This window comes from Anabrus simplex, chromosome 1 (genome assembly GCF_040414725.1).
Source record: "Anabrus simplex isolate iqAnaSimp1 chromosome 1, ASM4041472v1, whole genome shotgun sequence".
Taxonomy (NCBI): domain Eukaryota; kingdom Metazoa; phylum Arthropoda; class Insecta; order Orthoptera; family Tettigoniidae; genus Anabrus; species Anabrus simplex.
In genome coordinates, this window is record NC_090265.1 from 1,074,413,680 (window position 1) to 1,074,427,950 (window position 14,271).

Sequence of the window (14,271 nt, forward strand, 5' to 3'; positions counted from 1 at the left end):
CATTTAATTCCTTTTTGTATAAACAAATATTTGCCCAAATTTGTCCTCTTGGATTCCAAATGTTATGATCGTACCTATTTTTAAAAAATCTATTCAATCTTATTCATCTACTACAGTAAAATTTTGCTGTAACAAATGCCAATATAATAAATGTTCAGAATTGCAAAATTACTTCTTGGTCCCTTTCGTTTCTCCTATTTAATGTGTGTTAAAATATTTCATTTTAACAATTTTTGAATTTTCATTATAATAAATTAATATTTATCACCTCTGTCTATATTTAACTTCATATAATCAAAACATAATTGAAATTCATCCTGTTTTCATTGCCAGTCATTTTGCACAGTACTTTCCTATGCAATTTATATCATACAGCACACTCATTTCGACAATGCATCGGTGAAAAAAGCGGATTACAAATATCAGGGGAAGGTAAGCCACCGCATGACAATTCAATCAGCGGTTTGCCCACCCAACAGCATGTGAAGTTTCTCAACAACAAATTTATATTTTTCTCAGTTATGGAGTACATAATTATGTAGAATTAATTTATTGTAAATAAAACACAAATTAAAGCCAATTTCCTAGGTAATATTGCCATGGAAAGAGACTAACGTCAATATATTGGAAGCAGTGCAGATGTTGAGTGCTGCATTGAAGATCACTGAAAGAAGAAATCATAGTAAACTGATTTAGAAAACCTGGAGTGGTTTATGGAGATGATATCGCAGAAAGTGAAGTGTTGGATGACACAGAAACAGAGGAAAACCGGAAGCGTTTGTGTGAAAAGGTTTTATCTTGCTGACTACGTCAACATGGACTGTGATGTGTTGGTGCAAAAAGAATTCACTGATGATGAAATTGTGGTGGATAATATGAGTGATAGAAATCCATGTGGTGATAAGGTGGGAGATAGAGATGCTGTTCAAAGTGTTTGACAGAGTTCTACTCTTGTGCAGTCAACAAACATGGCACATAGTCTTCAAGATTTTCTTCTGTTACAAAGTGATATGTCATTAGAAAAAACCATGCTAAAATAAAGCTCATAATCAAAAAGATTTTTAAATATATATATATAAAGTTAGACAAATAGACTCAAACTTTTACTGATATTTTACATTAAACTACTGTCAGAATTATAAACTTAAAGAGTCCCCCAGAATCTGTCTTGAATCTATGTGTAGTGGTTGACGATTATCTAAATGCTGTTGTATGTCTGGGAGTGTACAGAAGAAAATCAGACTTTTCCAAGAAATGAAGTATGATATGTAGAAAATTTACATAAAACCTCTTGCAATTACTGTATATCCTAATTTTTGTATCATGTAATAAATATTAAGCTTCTTTATCTGCAAGTTAATGCCAAAGTCATGTAGATACTGCAGGTGAGTTCTTAAGGCCTACAGTATAACAAAATTTCAGTATAACAAATTCATTTCTGATGTCACCGAAATTTTGTTATACTGGTATTTTACTGTAATATCATTTCACTCAATCTTTCTGCTGACAGCTCAAAATATACAGTTTAGTTGAGCAACATGCTACGTTGGGTGTGGGACGAACTTAAGTATAGAGTTGATGTGTAGACTCGCTCATGGAGCACATATCAAGCACTTGTAGGCTCATAAAAAACTTAGTGAGTTTTTCTGTCTGTATAATTTTGTGATGTTGCTACAAATAATTTAAAAAACAGGAATTTTTTGAAACCGCTCAATCATTTGTGCGCACTCTGTATTACTGAACCTCTCTTATGTCATGTTCCACTTGACATGATCACAGCTTGATCTTTTAGCATTTCTATGTTGACTATACTGTGTTTACGTTTGGTAGAGACATCTTAGGGAACTGATGGGAATACTTCCCAAAAAATTTTCCTGTTTTACGATAATTCGCAGTAATTATACTGGCTTAGTAACACTCGTTCTTGAATGTTACCGGAAATTTGTTAAGACATGCTATGTTCATAAGTATGTCTTCATCTTCTCTCACTGATTTTGATATTTTACAACATTTAGAGGACAGTGAAAATGATTCTGATGTACCAGCTACTGAATTCAACAATTTTTCTTACAATTTGCTTTATGTCGCACTGGCACAGATAGGTCTTATGGCGATGATGGGACAGCAAAGGGCTAGGAGTAGAAAGGAAGCAGTCGTGGCCTTAATTAAGGTACAGCCCCAGTATTTGCCTGGTGTGAAAATGGGAAACCACAGAAAACCATCTTCAGGGCTGCCGACAGTGGAGTTCAAGCCCTCTATCTCCCGAATGCTGGGTACTGGCTGCACTTAAGCAACTGCAGCTATTGAGTTTGGTAGCAATTTATTAGTGTGCAGTATAGGTGAATGTAATGAGAGTGATTACAAGATAGGAAGTGGTAATGCTCCTCAGCAGCTATGGTGCAAGTGGAAATACGATCATCTTCATTTAACCACTCATTGTGAGTTGTGGTTTAATATTAAAGTCATTTTTAATTTGTCCTTGTAAATATTTTTCATGTGATATAATTAGTTTTTTTTTTTGTTAGACTGTTTTAGTTCTTACTTCCTACTACCTGCCTTTGCTGCAGAAATTAAATGCGAGTTGAGGGGAAGAATCTGTTAGAGATAATAGAGTTCAAAAATTAAATAGGGAGGCCGGTTTCTCGAGATTTCTCAAGAAAAGTAGTCTAGTGTCCTCTCAATTTGGAATGATTAAGGTTTACCTTCCAGGTCTTTCTTGTATCGCTAGGATTCCTCCATTGAGAGGTAGATAGGTAAAGGAGAAGGGCAGGCCTAGAGTCTCTGACTTCTTCCTGACTGGTAGCTTGCACAGGCATGCGAGGCAGTCCACTACCCGTATAGCGACTTTAACTTGTTAGGTGGGGCCAAGCCAGCAAGGTCTAGCAAATATGACAGACACTTTCACATTGCCCCCTCCTTAAGGCTGCTAATCCCCAGCTGTTCCATGATACGGTGCCAGACGATCCAGATAAAAAACCATCATCTTCCATTGTGGAGGTCACTGGATCCTGTAGACATCATTGATCCCGGTTGTTGCGAATTAAGATTTTTATATGTATGTAGTATTAATTTAATAAATTATAATATTTTGATGCATAGTATAAGTCAAAGATAGAAACTTACGAAAATAAAGTCAAGTAAGTGGATACCACAAATGCATGGACACGTCTTGCTTCAAACATTTCAAAGATGGTCGATTGCAATATCAGCGAGTGCAAGGACAGTGCTGGGAACCCAAAGGAATACGTGGTAGGTACAGAGAAGTAATAATTTATAGGAAACCATAAAATAAAGAAAAAAAAACAGAAAAACAGCCGAATTTCAACAAAGTATGGTACAACATGTATTTTTGATCTTAGAACCATAACAATTCTTATAGAACAAAGATCTTGAAATAACAACAAGAGTCATAATAAGATACAATATTGCCGGGCTGAGTGGCTCAGACGGTTAAGGTGCTGGCTTTCTGAACCCAATGTGGCAGGTTCGATCCTGGCTCAGTCCAGTGGTATTTGAAGGTGCTCAAATATGTCAGCCTCGTGTCGGTAGATTTACTGGCACGTAAAAGAACTCCCGCGGGACTAAATTCCGGCACCTTGGCGTCTCCGAAGACCGAAAAAGTAGTTAGTGGGACGTAAAACAAATAACATTATTATTATTATTATTATTATTATTATTATTATTATTATTATTATTATTATTATTATTAAAAGATACAATATTGATAACAAAGATCAAACAATCAAAGAAAAATTGGCCGCAATTTTTTTTCACCTCCAGGGTAGGTTAAAAAGACATCCATCCAGCGGAAATATTCAATAAAAGAGACAACAAGCAGCAAAGGTTGGGCTAAATGTGTCTCTTGAAAAAACACAATTCATCACAAACATCGGTGAATCTCCTTGTACATTGCATCTGGAACAGGGAGAGATCAGGAAAATCAACAGGTTTAAGTACTTGGGAGAATAATTGGAATCCAATCTCTCTGAAGGAACAGCTTTGTCAACTCGAGTTAACAGGCTTGAAATGGCCTACCAACTGACCAAGAATACCTATAATAAAAAGTCTCTCTCTCGTAATACTAAGGTGAAGCACTACCAGTCAGTCATCCGTCCTGAAGCCTTATATGCTTCAGAATGTTTAACATTCAACAGGAAGGGACTCATGGAAAAACTTGAAATCCGGGAAAGAAAGATAATGAGGAAGATAATGGGGCCAGTCAAGGAAGGGGACAGTTATAAAAGATGCTCTAACCAAGAGCTCTACAAGTACTGTGAAAGAATAACGAATGTAGCAAGGAAGAGACGCCTAGCATTCTATGGGCACGTCTACAGGATGCATCCTACCAGGTTGACCAACCAGATTCTCAGCTACTGGCAAAATAGGAAGACCAAGTCACCATGGTTGATTGAAGTGGATAAAGATGTACAGGAACTGGGAATAACAGAAGGAATCTTAAAACGATCGGACAGCACTCAGGAAGTTGCGTAAACATAAGAAGTTCCAGGACAGACTACCAACAAGGAAGACTGGCGCCCTTTGGACAAAGGAGAGGAAGGAGCAACACAGCCTGAGGATGCGCAACTACTGGGCAAACATCAAAGCCCATTCCAAAATGCAATAGTTGAATGTCGTGGTCCTTAGCTGGCCTATACGAAACAAGAAGAAAAGAGGTAAGTATCCTAGGAAAACTAACTGGGAAGGAAAGGGAGAGGGTGGGAAAAAGAGGTCGATTCCTGCATCTGCATTTTATTGCTTTTAAAATGAAAAGGAACCACAAGAACACGGTCCATAGAATTGAGTTAGGTGAATTTAAATAGAACACAAGTTCTTGATCACATCTTCATGTAAAATAATAGTGTTCGACAAAGTTAGTTAATGAATAGACCGAGGTTAAGTTCTCACACTGAAAGAGCAAACACAAAAAGTATGATAAAGATGATGATTTAGAGTTCTAGTTCAAGCCTGAAGGGCGAAAGGGGAGTCAGACTCCCTGGATTTGAAGCTCAAATGAAAGAAAATAAAGAGGTTTTTTTTTTTCTTTCTCACCCAGTCCTCATACATGATGAATTTCCAGATTGACTGAAATAAAAGAGTACGTGTAAAAACATGCACTTCGCACTTCAGCTGGAGTCCCTCCACACAAGACCACAATCGAAGCTGGACTGATTTTGAGGGAACATCGGTGCATTTTATAGGAGAACAGAAGGAACAGAAGGAATGTCCTCGAACAAGAAAGCATGGAGCACTTTGGGAAAGTTTGATGACATCACAAGTCAGATGGCGAAGAAACGGCTGGAAGCTCAGCATGTAGCATAAAGGCGAAGATGCTGGGTGAACAAGGCAGAGGAGCAGGTACAGAACAAATTCTTCTTTCTTTTTTGATTGTAGGGGCCCATTACATACTCCTGCCGCCACATGAAATCTGAAGGATCGGTGAAGAATGACAGCTGATGGCGTAGTCGATGTCCCAGGAGAGGCGCCTTCTCACAGGAGCAACGATCGTGGAAGATGAAGATTGACAGCGAGAAAAAAGAAACAAAACTAACAGCAGTAAATGTTCAAAATGATGCAGGAAAAGGGGAATAAATATAGAGAAAAGGGAACATGGGGAAGGTAAGAAAAAAGGGAAAAGAGAAGGGACAAAAAATAAAAGGGTATAATTAAGAGGATAGATATAACACCGAGCTCGATAGCTGCAGTCGCTTAAGTGCGGCCAGTGTCCAGTATTCGGGAGATAGTAGGTTCGAACCCCACTGTCGGCAGCCCTGAAAATGGTTTTCCGTGGTTTCCCATTTTCACACCAGGCAAATGCTGGGGCTGTACCTTAATTAAGGCCACGGCCGCTTCCTTCCCACTCCTAGCCCTTTCCTGTCCCATCGTCGCCATAAGACCTATCTGTGTCGGTGCGACGTAAAGCAACTAGCAAAAAAAAAAAAAAAAAAAAAAAAAAAGATATAACAAAGACGATCTGAACTGTTTACAAAAATTGATTTAAGAGAAGGGAATAATACAAGAATATAATGATAATTGTTGCCGATCAAGTTAGAAATAAATATCCTATGATTAGAAAAAAGAAAAAATTACAATTTTACCTTAATGGCAAGAAAGTACAAGGGAATTAGAAGTACAATTGAATGGGTGCTTGCAAAAACGGGCTAACAAACATTTTTTTTTTTAATGAGTTATGTGCTGCCATCTATTGTGGAAGGTTCAAACTATTTTCTTTGAATTGGGCTAACGTGAGGGAATCCTATGTGATGAGATACAATGCTTTTAATTTTTTGCCACCTTTTTTAGACTAATTTTGTTAACGCAGGAGGCATTGCTGTATATGTAGGTTAGCAAACTGTATTCCTATGTATGCTAGTGGCTGTGGGTGAGAAGTGTTTTATATCCTAAAACTACCCATTCACTCCAGTATCATAACAAAACCTCTATAACTTCATCCCATTTGACACTGAAATGTGTGACTAAACATTCCATATTGAGATACACTTGGAACTCGCTCTCTGGATTGTGTTGGCTATCCTGTTTGTTTACTATCAAAACAAAAACGGCTTTGTCACGTGGTATTATTGCCGATGGAGATGGAAATAATGTTGATTTTTACGTGGATGATTACAGAAAACATAAAAGAAGTGATAATACCTGGAAAAGTAAAATACAAAAGAACAGAAATAGTGAGGAATATGATTGTGTTGACATTAACAAAAGGAACGGTATTGGTGGTCGGCCATCACTTGCTAGTATTGAGCTGTCACAAAATTACAATGGTACAAAGCCAATAAAGCCACAAAGTGTAAGGACTTGTTTGAGCTGCTTGAATATGTCCCTCCAAGATATCGCCAGTATTACAGAGAACTGACAGCTGGCAATGGCCAAGACGTGGCTGATGAATCTTTCTCCAATGCATTAGAATGTGACGTTTATGACTGATCATTGTCTCCGAGGGAATGTTATGCCATATTCCAAAATAAGTCTGCAGCATATTTATATCTAATTTACCGGGCAAGTTGGCCGTGCGGTTAGGGGCGCGCGGCTGTGAGCTTGCATCGGGGAGATAGTGGATTCGAATCCCACTGTCGGCAGCCCTGAAGATGGTTTTCCGTGTTTTCCCATTTTTACACCAGGCAAATGCTGGTGCTGTACCCTAATTAAGGCCACAGCTGCTTTCTTCCAGCTCCTAGGCCTTTCCTATCCCACCGTCACCATAAGACCTATCTGTGTCGGTGCGACGTAAAGCCACTAGCAAAGAAATATATATATCTAATTTACTGTATATAAAAGACATTTTTTGTATTGTATGATCATAAAATAAAGTTTGGTTACGAATCTAAGGTAAACTATTATTTATAACTAGGTCATGCAAAAGTCAATTTTCTTCAGTTTTTATATTGCTATTTTTCCAAGCAACTATCATTTTTAATACAGTTCTATTATATGCTACTGATAATTTAAAGGCACTACATTGAGATAAAATGATGACAAAAATATTATTTTCGTGACTACAGAAAAGTTTATTTATCTCTGTTCTAACAAAATGTTGGTTAGCCCGTTTTTGCGAGCACCCATTCAATTTTAGTGCACAATAGTTTTTCTCAAAATTAGAACATTATATGATCATAAAGATTCACGGGAGAGTCCAACTTGAAAGGTCATGGGTGGAGGGAGGGGACTGGGTGAGCAAGCAAATCATGAATAAAAGGAAGAAAAAGAGAAATATGCCAAAAGAGAAAACTGCAAAGCGAGAAAATGTGACCGGAAATAATAAAATATACAAACACAAATCTTGACCTCCCCTCCCCCCTCACATGCCTTCTCTCTTTCCTTCTTTAAAACAAGGTGGCATGACACTTAGGGCAATGGCAAAAGGGGCAATAAACAGAATAAGAGCAATAGGAATAAAAAAAATATATCATGCCAAAAAGGTTATGATGAAAATTTCTTTAATTGTGAAAAATGAGTCTGTTTAATTTCCAAGGGATTTGAAACAAGTTGAAGTAGGTAGTGACTGAGGAGGAGGGGAAAAAAAAAAAAAAAAGAATACAGTAGGGGCCAAGCCAATGAGGGCAAAGCTTAGCGGAGATCTGATTCTGAGCAGAACTTTGGGGAGAGTTTTTAAAAAGAATGAGATCAAATAATTTAAACCGAGCTGGCTGAAGCTGCGCGGAACAAGTCCACTTATGAACATCTCTAGCCTGATGCAGCTTTGTGAGAGCCAATTTTATCTCGAGTTTGTAAATAGATTAGGAGTAGTCTCCAAAAGCGTAGGCAAATCCCAATTCAGAGATAGGGATGTATGAAAATCCCTACCTGAAAACAATTTAGCAGGGGAAAAGGAGATGGAACTGTTAATAGTAGTGTTGAAAGCTAAAGTGAAATGAAGTTCAGAGTCCCATGATTTTCGGTCATGAGAGTGAAAAATTGAAAAGATTTTAAATTTCTATGGTAGCGCTCAACTACTTTAGCTTGGAGAAATGGAGAAATATGGAGAAATAAAAATTTTCTTAATACCATAAGAAAAACAAAAATTATAAAATAATTTAGAGGTAAAGATAGTCGCATTATCTGAAACAAAAAATTTAGGAAGGCCAGTAATAGGAAAAATATGATTAGTTAACAAATTAACAATAATTTGAGAAGAAATCTTGCACAAAGGGCAGACAATAAGGAATTTGGAAAACCCATCCAATAACGTTAAGATATAAGAATTGGATTTGAAAGATTTGACAAGGGGTCCTACGATGTCGATATAAAATTTCTCAGCCGGGTAGGTGGATGTAGAAGCAGCATAAGAACTGAAAGGTTGAGCATTAGGTGGCTTATGTTTGTGACGCAACTCACAAGATCTTCCCAAGAGTGGATATCAATGCGCATGGAGTGGATTTGAGAGTAAGTTTTAAGACAAGTAAACGGTTAAGAAGATGAAAAGGGCCTGAATAGTTAGGACAGGCAACTTCAGTTTAAAGTTGTTCACAATAGCGATAAAGATTTTGATGGTGGTGAAAGATTGAAAAGAGAAAGGAAAATCGTTAAGGGAAGAGATTCCATTGACCATATCAACAGGGAGCTGATCTAATTCAGAATAATTATGATGGTCATCAAATAAGCGAGACAAAGCATCGGCAACAGAATTTCGAAAACCAGATACAAATTTAAGGGAAAATTTAAAACGAGATAATCGAAGTAGCCAGCGACCAGCTGTACCGATTTTGGGGGCATTATGTAATAACCAAGAAAGAGCTTGATTATCGGTGCTTACCACAAATTCCCCATTGTCATGTCATCAGCGAAATGTTCAGTAGTCTAAAGCAAGGCAAGAGCTTCACGTTCGTAAATAGAATATTCACGCTCAGTGGGAGATAATGAGACTAAAGTAGGCTACAAGAAGAGTTTGGCTATTCTTAGTTTGCTGTAAAACATCACTAATAGCTACATTAGAAGTATCAGTGGAAAGCTTGAAGGTGATATCAAAATCAGGAAGCTGCAAAGGGGAGCTTGAGCTAATTTAGCTTTTAAAGTGCATAAGGCAGTTTCTTGAGGTTAATGCCAATGAAATTTGATGCCTTTAAGCAAATTAAGGGGTGTGGGAAAAATTGTGAAATATATTTGCCATAGAAACCAACCATACCCATAAAAGATCTTAATTGCTTTAGATTTTTGAGAGGAGGAACCCGATGAATGGCAGAAACCCTATCGGGATCAACAGCAACTCCTTAAGAAGATAGAAGATGACCTAAAAATTTGAATAGAAGTTTGAACAATCGAAACTTTAGAGGGGTTGACAGTAAAACCTACAGAACGCAAACGAGTCACTATCTCACGAATATGTTGGAGATGAGACTCAAAATCTGGTGAATAAATTAAAATGTCATCAATAAAGGAAACGAGTATTTATACTTTATATCGAATAAAAGAGAATCCACAAAACGTTGCAATATTTGGGAACCAGGGTTTAAACCAAAAGGAACTTTTTGAAATTGGTATAATCCATTGGGGGTGATGAAAGCCATGTAACAGGAGCTAATTTCGTCAAGAGGAATTTGATTATATGCAGAATTAAGATCAAAAATATTAAAATATTTGTAGTTTGAAAAATGCTGAGAAGCGGATTGTACTTTGGGCATAGGGTACGCATCATAAAGCATGCGAGAGTTTAGTTTTCGATAATTGATGATAAATCAAGAGGATCCATCAGGCTTATCAACAATAAAGGCAGGTGAAGCATAATTTGAAGAAGAGGGAACAATAGTTTTGTTTGCCAACATTTTATCAACTAATTGATTCAAGATCTTCATGCGAGGAGGGCTCAAAAAATAAGGAGAAGGACAAACAGGAGTAGAATCAGTTCAATCAATATGAGCTAGAAATTTGTTTACAGTACCAAGAACAGGAATAATAATATCAGAAAATTAATTTAACAAGTGTTGAATTTGATCTGACTGAATAGATCGGAATAGAGAGAGTTAGTAAAAATTTTAGGCAAAGGTTGGGAAGGATAGTCAGCATAATTAATTAATGGAATCGATCTTCGAGAAAAATGAAAATGGATGAGCGAGTTACGAGAATCAAGCATAACACCAGTGTGAGAGAGAAAGTCATGACCCAAAATGAGTGGAGAAGATAAATCTTGTACAATGAGAAATGTAAATGGCCAGGAAAAGTGTTGAGTCTTCACAGTAAGAGAGATTTGGCCAGCAATATTGGTGGTATGATTGGACGTAGAAACACAATTGGCATTGGAGAAAGAATATTGAAGATGAGGAAAAATGTGTTGAAGTGATTGCAAAAAAAGAAAGGCTAATTAATGAAACAGCAGCTCGGGAGTTCAAAAGAGCAATCGATGAAACATTATTAATAGTGACAATAAGATGTGAAATGCGGGGTAAAAACGAAGAAAAAGAAAAAGAGGAACAGTCTTGAATCGAGCCCTGAGAAGATAATTGAGAAGATGGTTGGGGAAGAGAATCATTATATGAAGGGTGTAAGATTTTCTCTTTACTGGTGGAAATCTGAGTAGTCGAAGGCAGATTAACCCCTACATGTTGCCTACTGCCATATTGACGAGGGTGAAATGCGTTTCCCTGATGGGAAGTAGCACAATTCTTAGAAAAATGTCCCATACCTTTACATTGAAAGCAAACAATTGAAGATCTAGGGATAGATTGAGTCAGTTGTAGTTGGTGTGGTAGGATGAATAGGTCAAATCGGATTTTGAACCGGTGGGGGAATTGAGGAATAATATGAGGCGTCACCAAGGGAATTGACAGCATGAGATTGAGCTAAATTGTACAACTATGGTAAAGAAATAGGTGAATTTAATGCATTAAATAGTTGATGAAACGAGGGGCTGTCATGAAACAACAATAGAAATCAATTCGTAAGTAGTATGCAATATTCAAAACATCACTATAAGTAGTGATTGAATTTAGATAATCAGAAGCCGATTCATTAGGAAGTTGATGATGATGGATAAACTCTAAGCTGAGTTTATGACGAACCTCAAATGGTAAAAAATAATTATGGATGGTTGTGCAAAGTTGAAACCAATTTGAAAAATGTAACAGATTTTCTAACCAAAAATTAGTTAAGTGGCCTGTAGTTTTGGGAGAAAGTAAGCCAATCAGCTGAGAAAAACAAGTCAGTTTAATACTTAAAAACTTTCAAAACTGAAAACAACCATACTGTTAAGCTACGGGGATCTGTAACCGAGGAACTTGTAATAAAGATTGTTTGATAATTTGGATATTTAGGGAAGTGTCTACAGCGTTAATTTGTTGTAATGGAGAAGAAGTAAATGGATGTGGGTGGGGGCACATAGGATATTGTATGGGAGAAAAAGGTTTTCTATCGGAATTCGTTGGTAGAGGGGAAAATGGATTCGGAGGAGTTACGCAAGTGGGGGTATGAGATAATGAAGTAGGAAGATCAGAAAGTGAAATTAAGTCAGCACTAGCGGGATTTGGCAAAGAAATATTTCAAAACAGAGGAAGTCCAGATTGATCAGTAATGTCAAACATTGGAAAATTGTTAGAAAAACAAGCCATTATATGGACAAGGAAATGGGGTAGGGAAATGTAAACAATGTGTTAGCAAACCAGTGTATGAATGTTAGAGGTCGACAAAGAAAATTGCAATTAAAAAAGGAAAGAAAAAGAAGTCTGCTACCATTTGTTAGGTAGAGGTAAGAATACTTTGGATATCAAATGAGGTAAGTACTTGCTACCATTTGTTGCGGATTAAGATTTTTATATGTATGTAGGATTAATGATGTGTAGTATGTCAAAGCTAGAAACTTATAAAAATAAAGTGGATACCACAAATGCATGGACAAGTCTTGCTTCAAACATTTCAAAGATGGTCGATTGCAGTATCAGCGAGCGCAAGGACAGTGCTGGGAACCCAAAGGACTCTGTGGTAGGTACAGAGCAGTAATAATTTATAGGAAACCATAAAATAAAGAAAAAACAGGCAAATTTCAAGAAAGTATGATACAACATGTATTTTTGATCTGAGAACCATAGCAATTCTTATAGAACAAAGATCTTGAAATAACAGCAAGAGTCATAATAAGATAAAAAAAATGATAACAAGGTCAAACTATCAAGGAAAATTGGCCAATTTTTTTTCACCTCCAGGGTAGGTTAAAAAGACATCCATCTAGCAGATATGTTCAATAAAAAAAGATAAGTATCCTAGGAAAACAAACTGGGAAGGAAAGGGTGTGGCTGGGAAAAAGAAGTTGATTCCTGCATCTGTATTTTATTGTTTTCAAAATGAAAAGGAGCCGCAAGAACATGGTCCATAGATTTGAGTTAGGTGAATTTAAATAGAACCCAAGTTCTTGACCACATCTTCACGTAAAATAATAGTGTTCGGCAAAGTTAATTTATGAATAGAAAAGAATTTATGAATATCTTTAAAAATCAGTCCAGCTTCGATTGTAGTCTGGTGTGGAGGGACTCCAGCTGAAGTGCCAGACTAAAAGGAAATAACCGAAGCTTCAGTCGCCGTGGGAAGGCCTGTACACTATCACCCTGCAAAGTGCGTGTTTTTACACGTACTCTTTTATTTCAGTCAATCTGGAAATTCATCATGTGTGAGGACTGGGTGAGCTAAAAAAACTTAATTTTCATTTGAGCTTCGAATCCAGGGAGTTTGACTCCCCTTTCACCCTTCAGGCATGAACTAGAACTCTAAATCATCATCTTGATCATGCTTTTTGTGTTTGTTCTTTCAGTGTGCACAAGGCTGAGGAGCAGGTGCAGAACAAATGTCTTTTTTTTTTTTTAATTAGAGGGGGCCGTTACACGGTACATTTTATTGGAGGACAGAAGGAATGTCCTCGAACAAGAAAGCGTGGAGCACTTTGAAAAAGTTCGATGACATCACAAGTCACATGGTGGTGGAAGCTCAGCATGTAGCAGAAAGGAGAATATGGCGGTGGGTATCATCATTTAAAGGATTTGAGACCAGAAATGTCTTCTGGGACAGGAAATTGAGGGATAATGCAGATCTTCCTCTACTATCTGATGAGGTTAATTGTTCTACTGAAATCAGGTGGAATTTACCTCTTGACAGACACTGAAGGTCAGGTATGATATCAGATACTAGAAGCAGACTTGCGTTCAGTTATTTGCCAGTCGTGGATGGGAACTATTCAGCCAAATTAGAGTAGAAGATTGCAAGGTCTTTGCTGCAGCTCCCCAACTTGATTCACATAATTTCTGAGTATATTATTGTCTTTTCTGAGCTTCTTAGATAGGTTCACAAGGTGGTGTTTGTAAAAAGCCTTACAATCCAGGGAGATGCCTCAAGGTTTTGGCTGCCAGTTATGTCGCAGAACTCAACCACAGAATTGATTTTCAGTTGGGTAGTACCTCGTGGGTGTTGTGTTAACGCATTAGCGTAACAAGATTTTCTACTTGTAGTCTCTGGGAGAACAGAGATGTACAAACTGAGATAGGTGTAATCCTTGAGGTAAACCATTTTTGAGCTTCATCACCGTGCTCATACTGTTCCCCATACACACACAGAATTTTCCGTCGCTGAGCATATTATTGATAATCCAGTGATGGTTTCACAGGGCATAATTCAGAGAAGTTTGTAAATTAGTCCTCTCCAAAAATACTAGAGAGAGATCGATAAATACAACTGATGTCCTGAGTTTTTTCTGGAATCCTGCCATGTATGAATGTTGAGTATTCAGCCCAAGGGCTGGTTTGATCCTCAACAGCTCCTCCATCAGCTGTCATAGATAGCTTATGC

The 14,271-nt window shown here is 37.3% G+C and overlaps 1 protein-coding gene across 9 annotated transcripts in view; it reads left to right on the forward strand.

Annotated features, from left to right (window-relative positions):
* The window catches only part of LOC136857997 (transmembrane and coiled-coil domains protein 2), a 267,616-nt gene that overhangs the window by 103,772 nt on the left and 149,573 nt on the right, over nt 1–14,271 (forward strand). Inside the window, exon 1 of one of the 9 annotated variants that reach the window (XM_067137171.2) lies at nt 13,317–13,446. The exons of the other annotated variants lie outside the window; for them this stretch is intronic. Coding sequence (XP_066993272.2) covers nt 13,343–13,446 — 104 coding nt within the window. The 5' untranslated portion in view covers nt 13,317–13,342. Of the gene's footprint in view, nt 1–13,316; nt 13,447–14,271 lie in introns of those variants that run through there. 9 annotated transcript variants of the gene reach the window in all.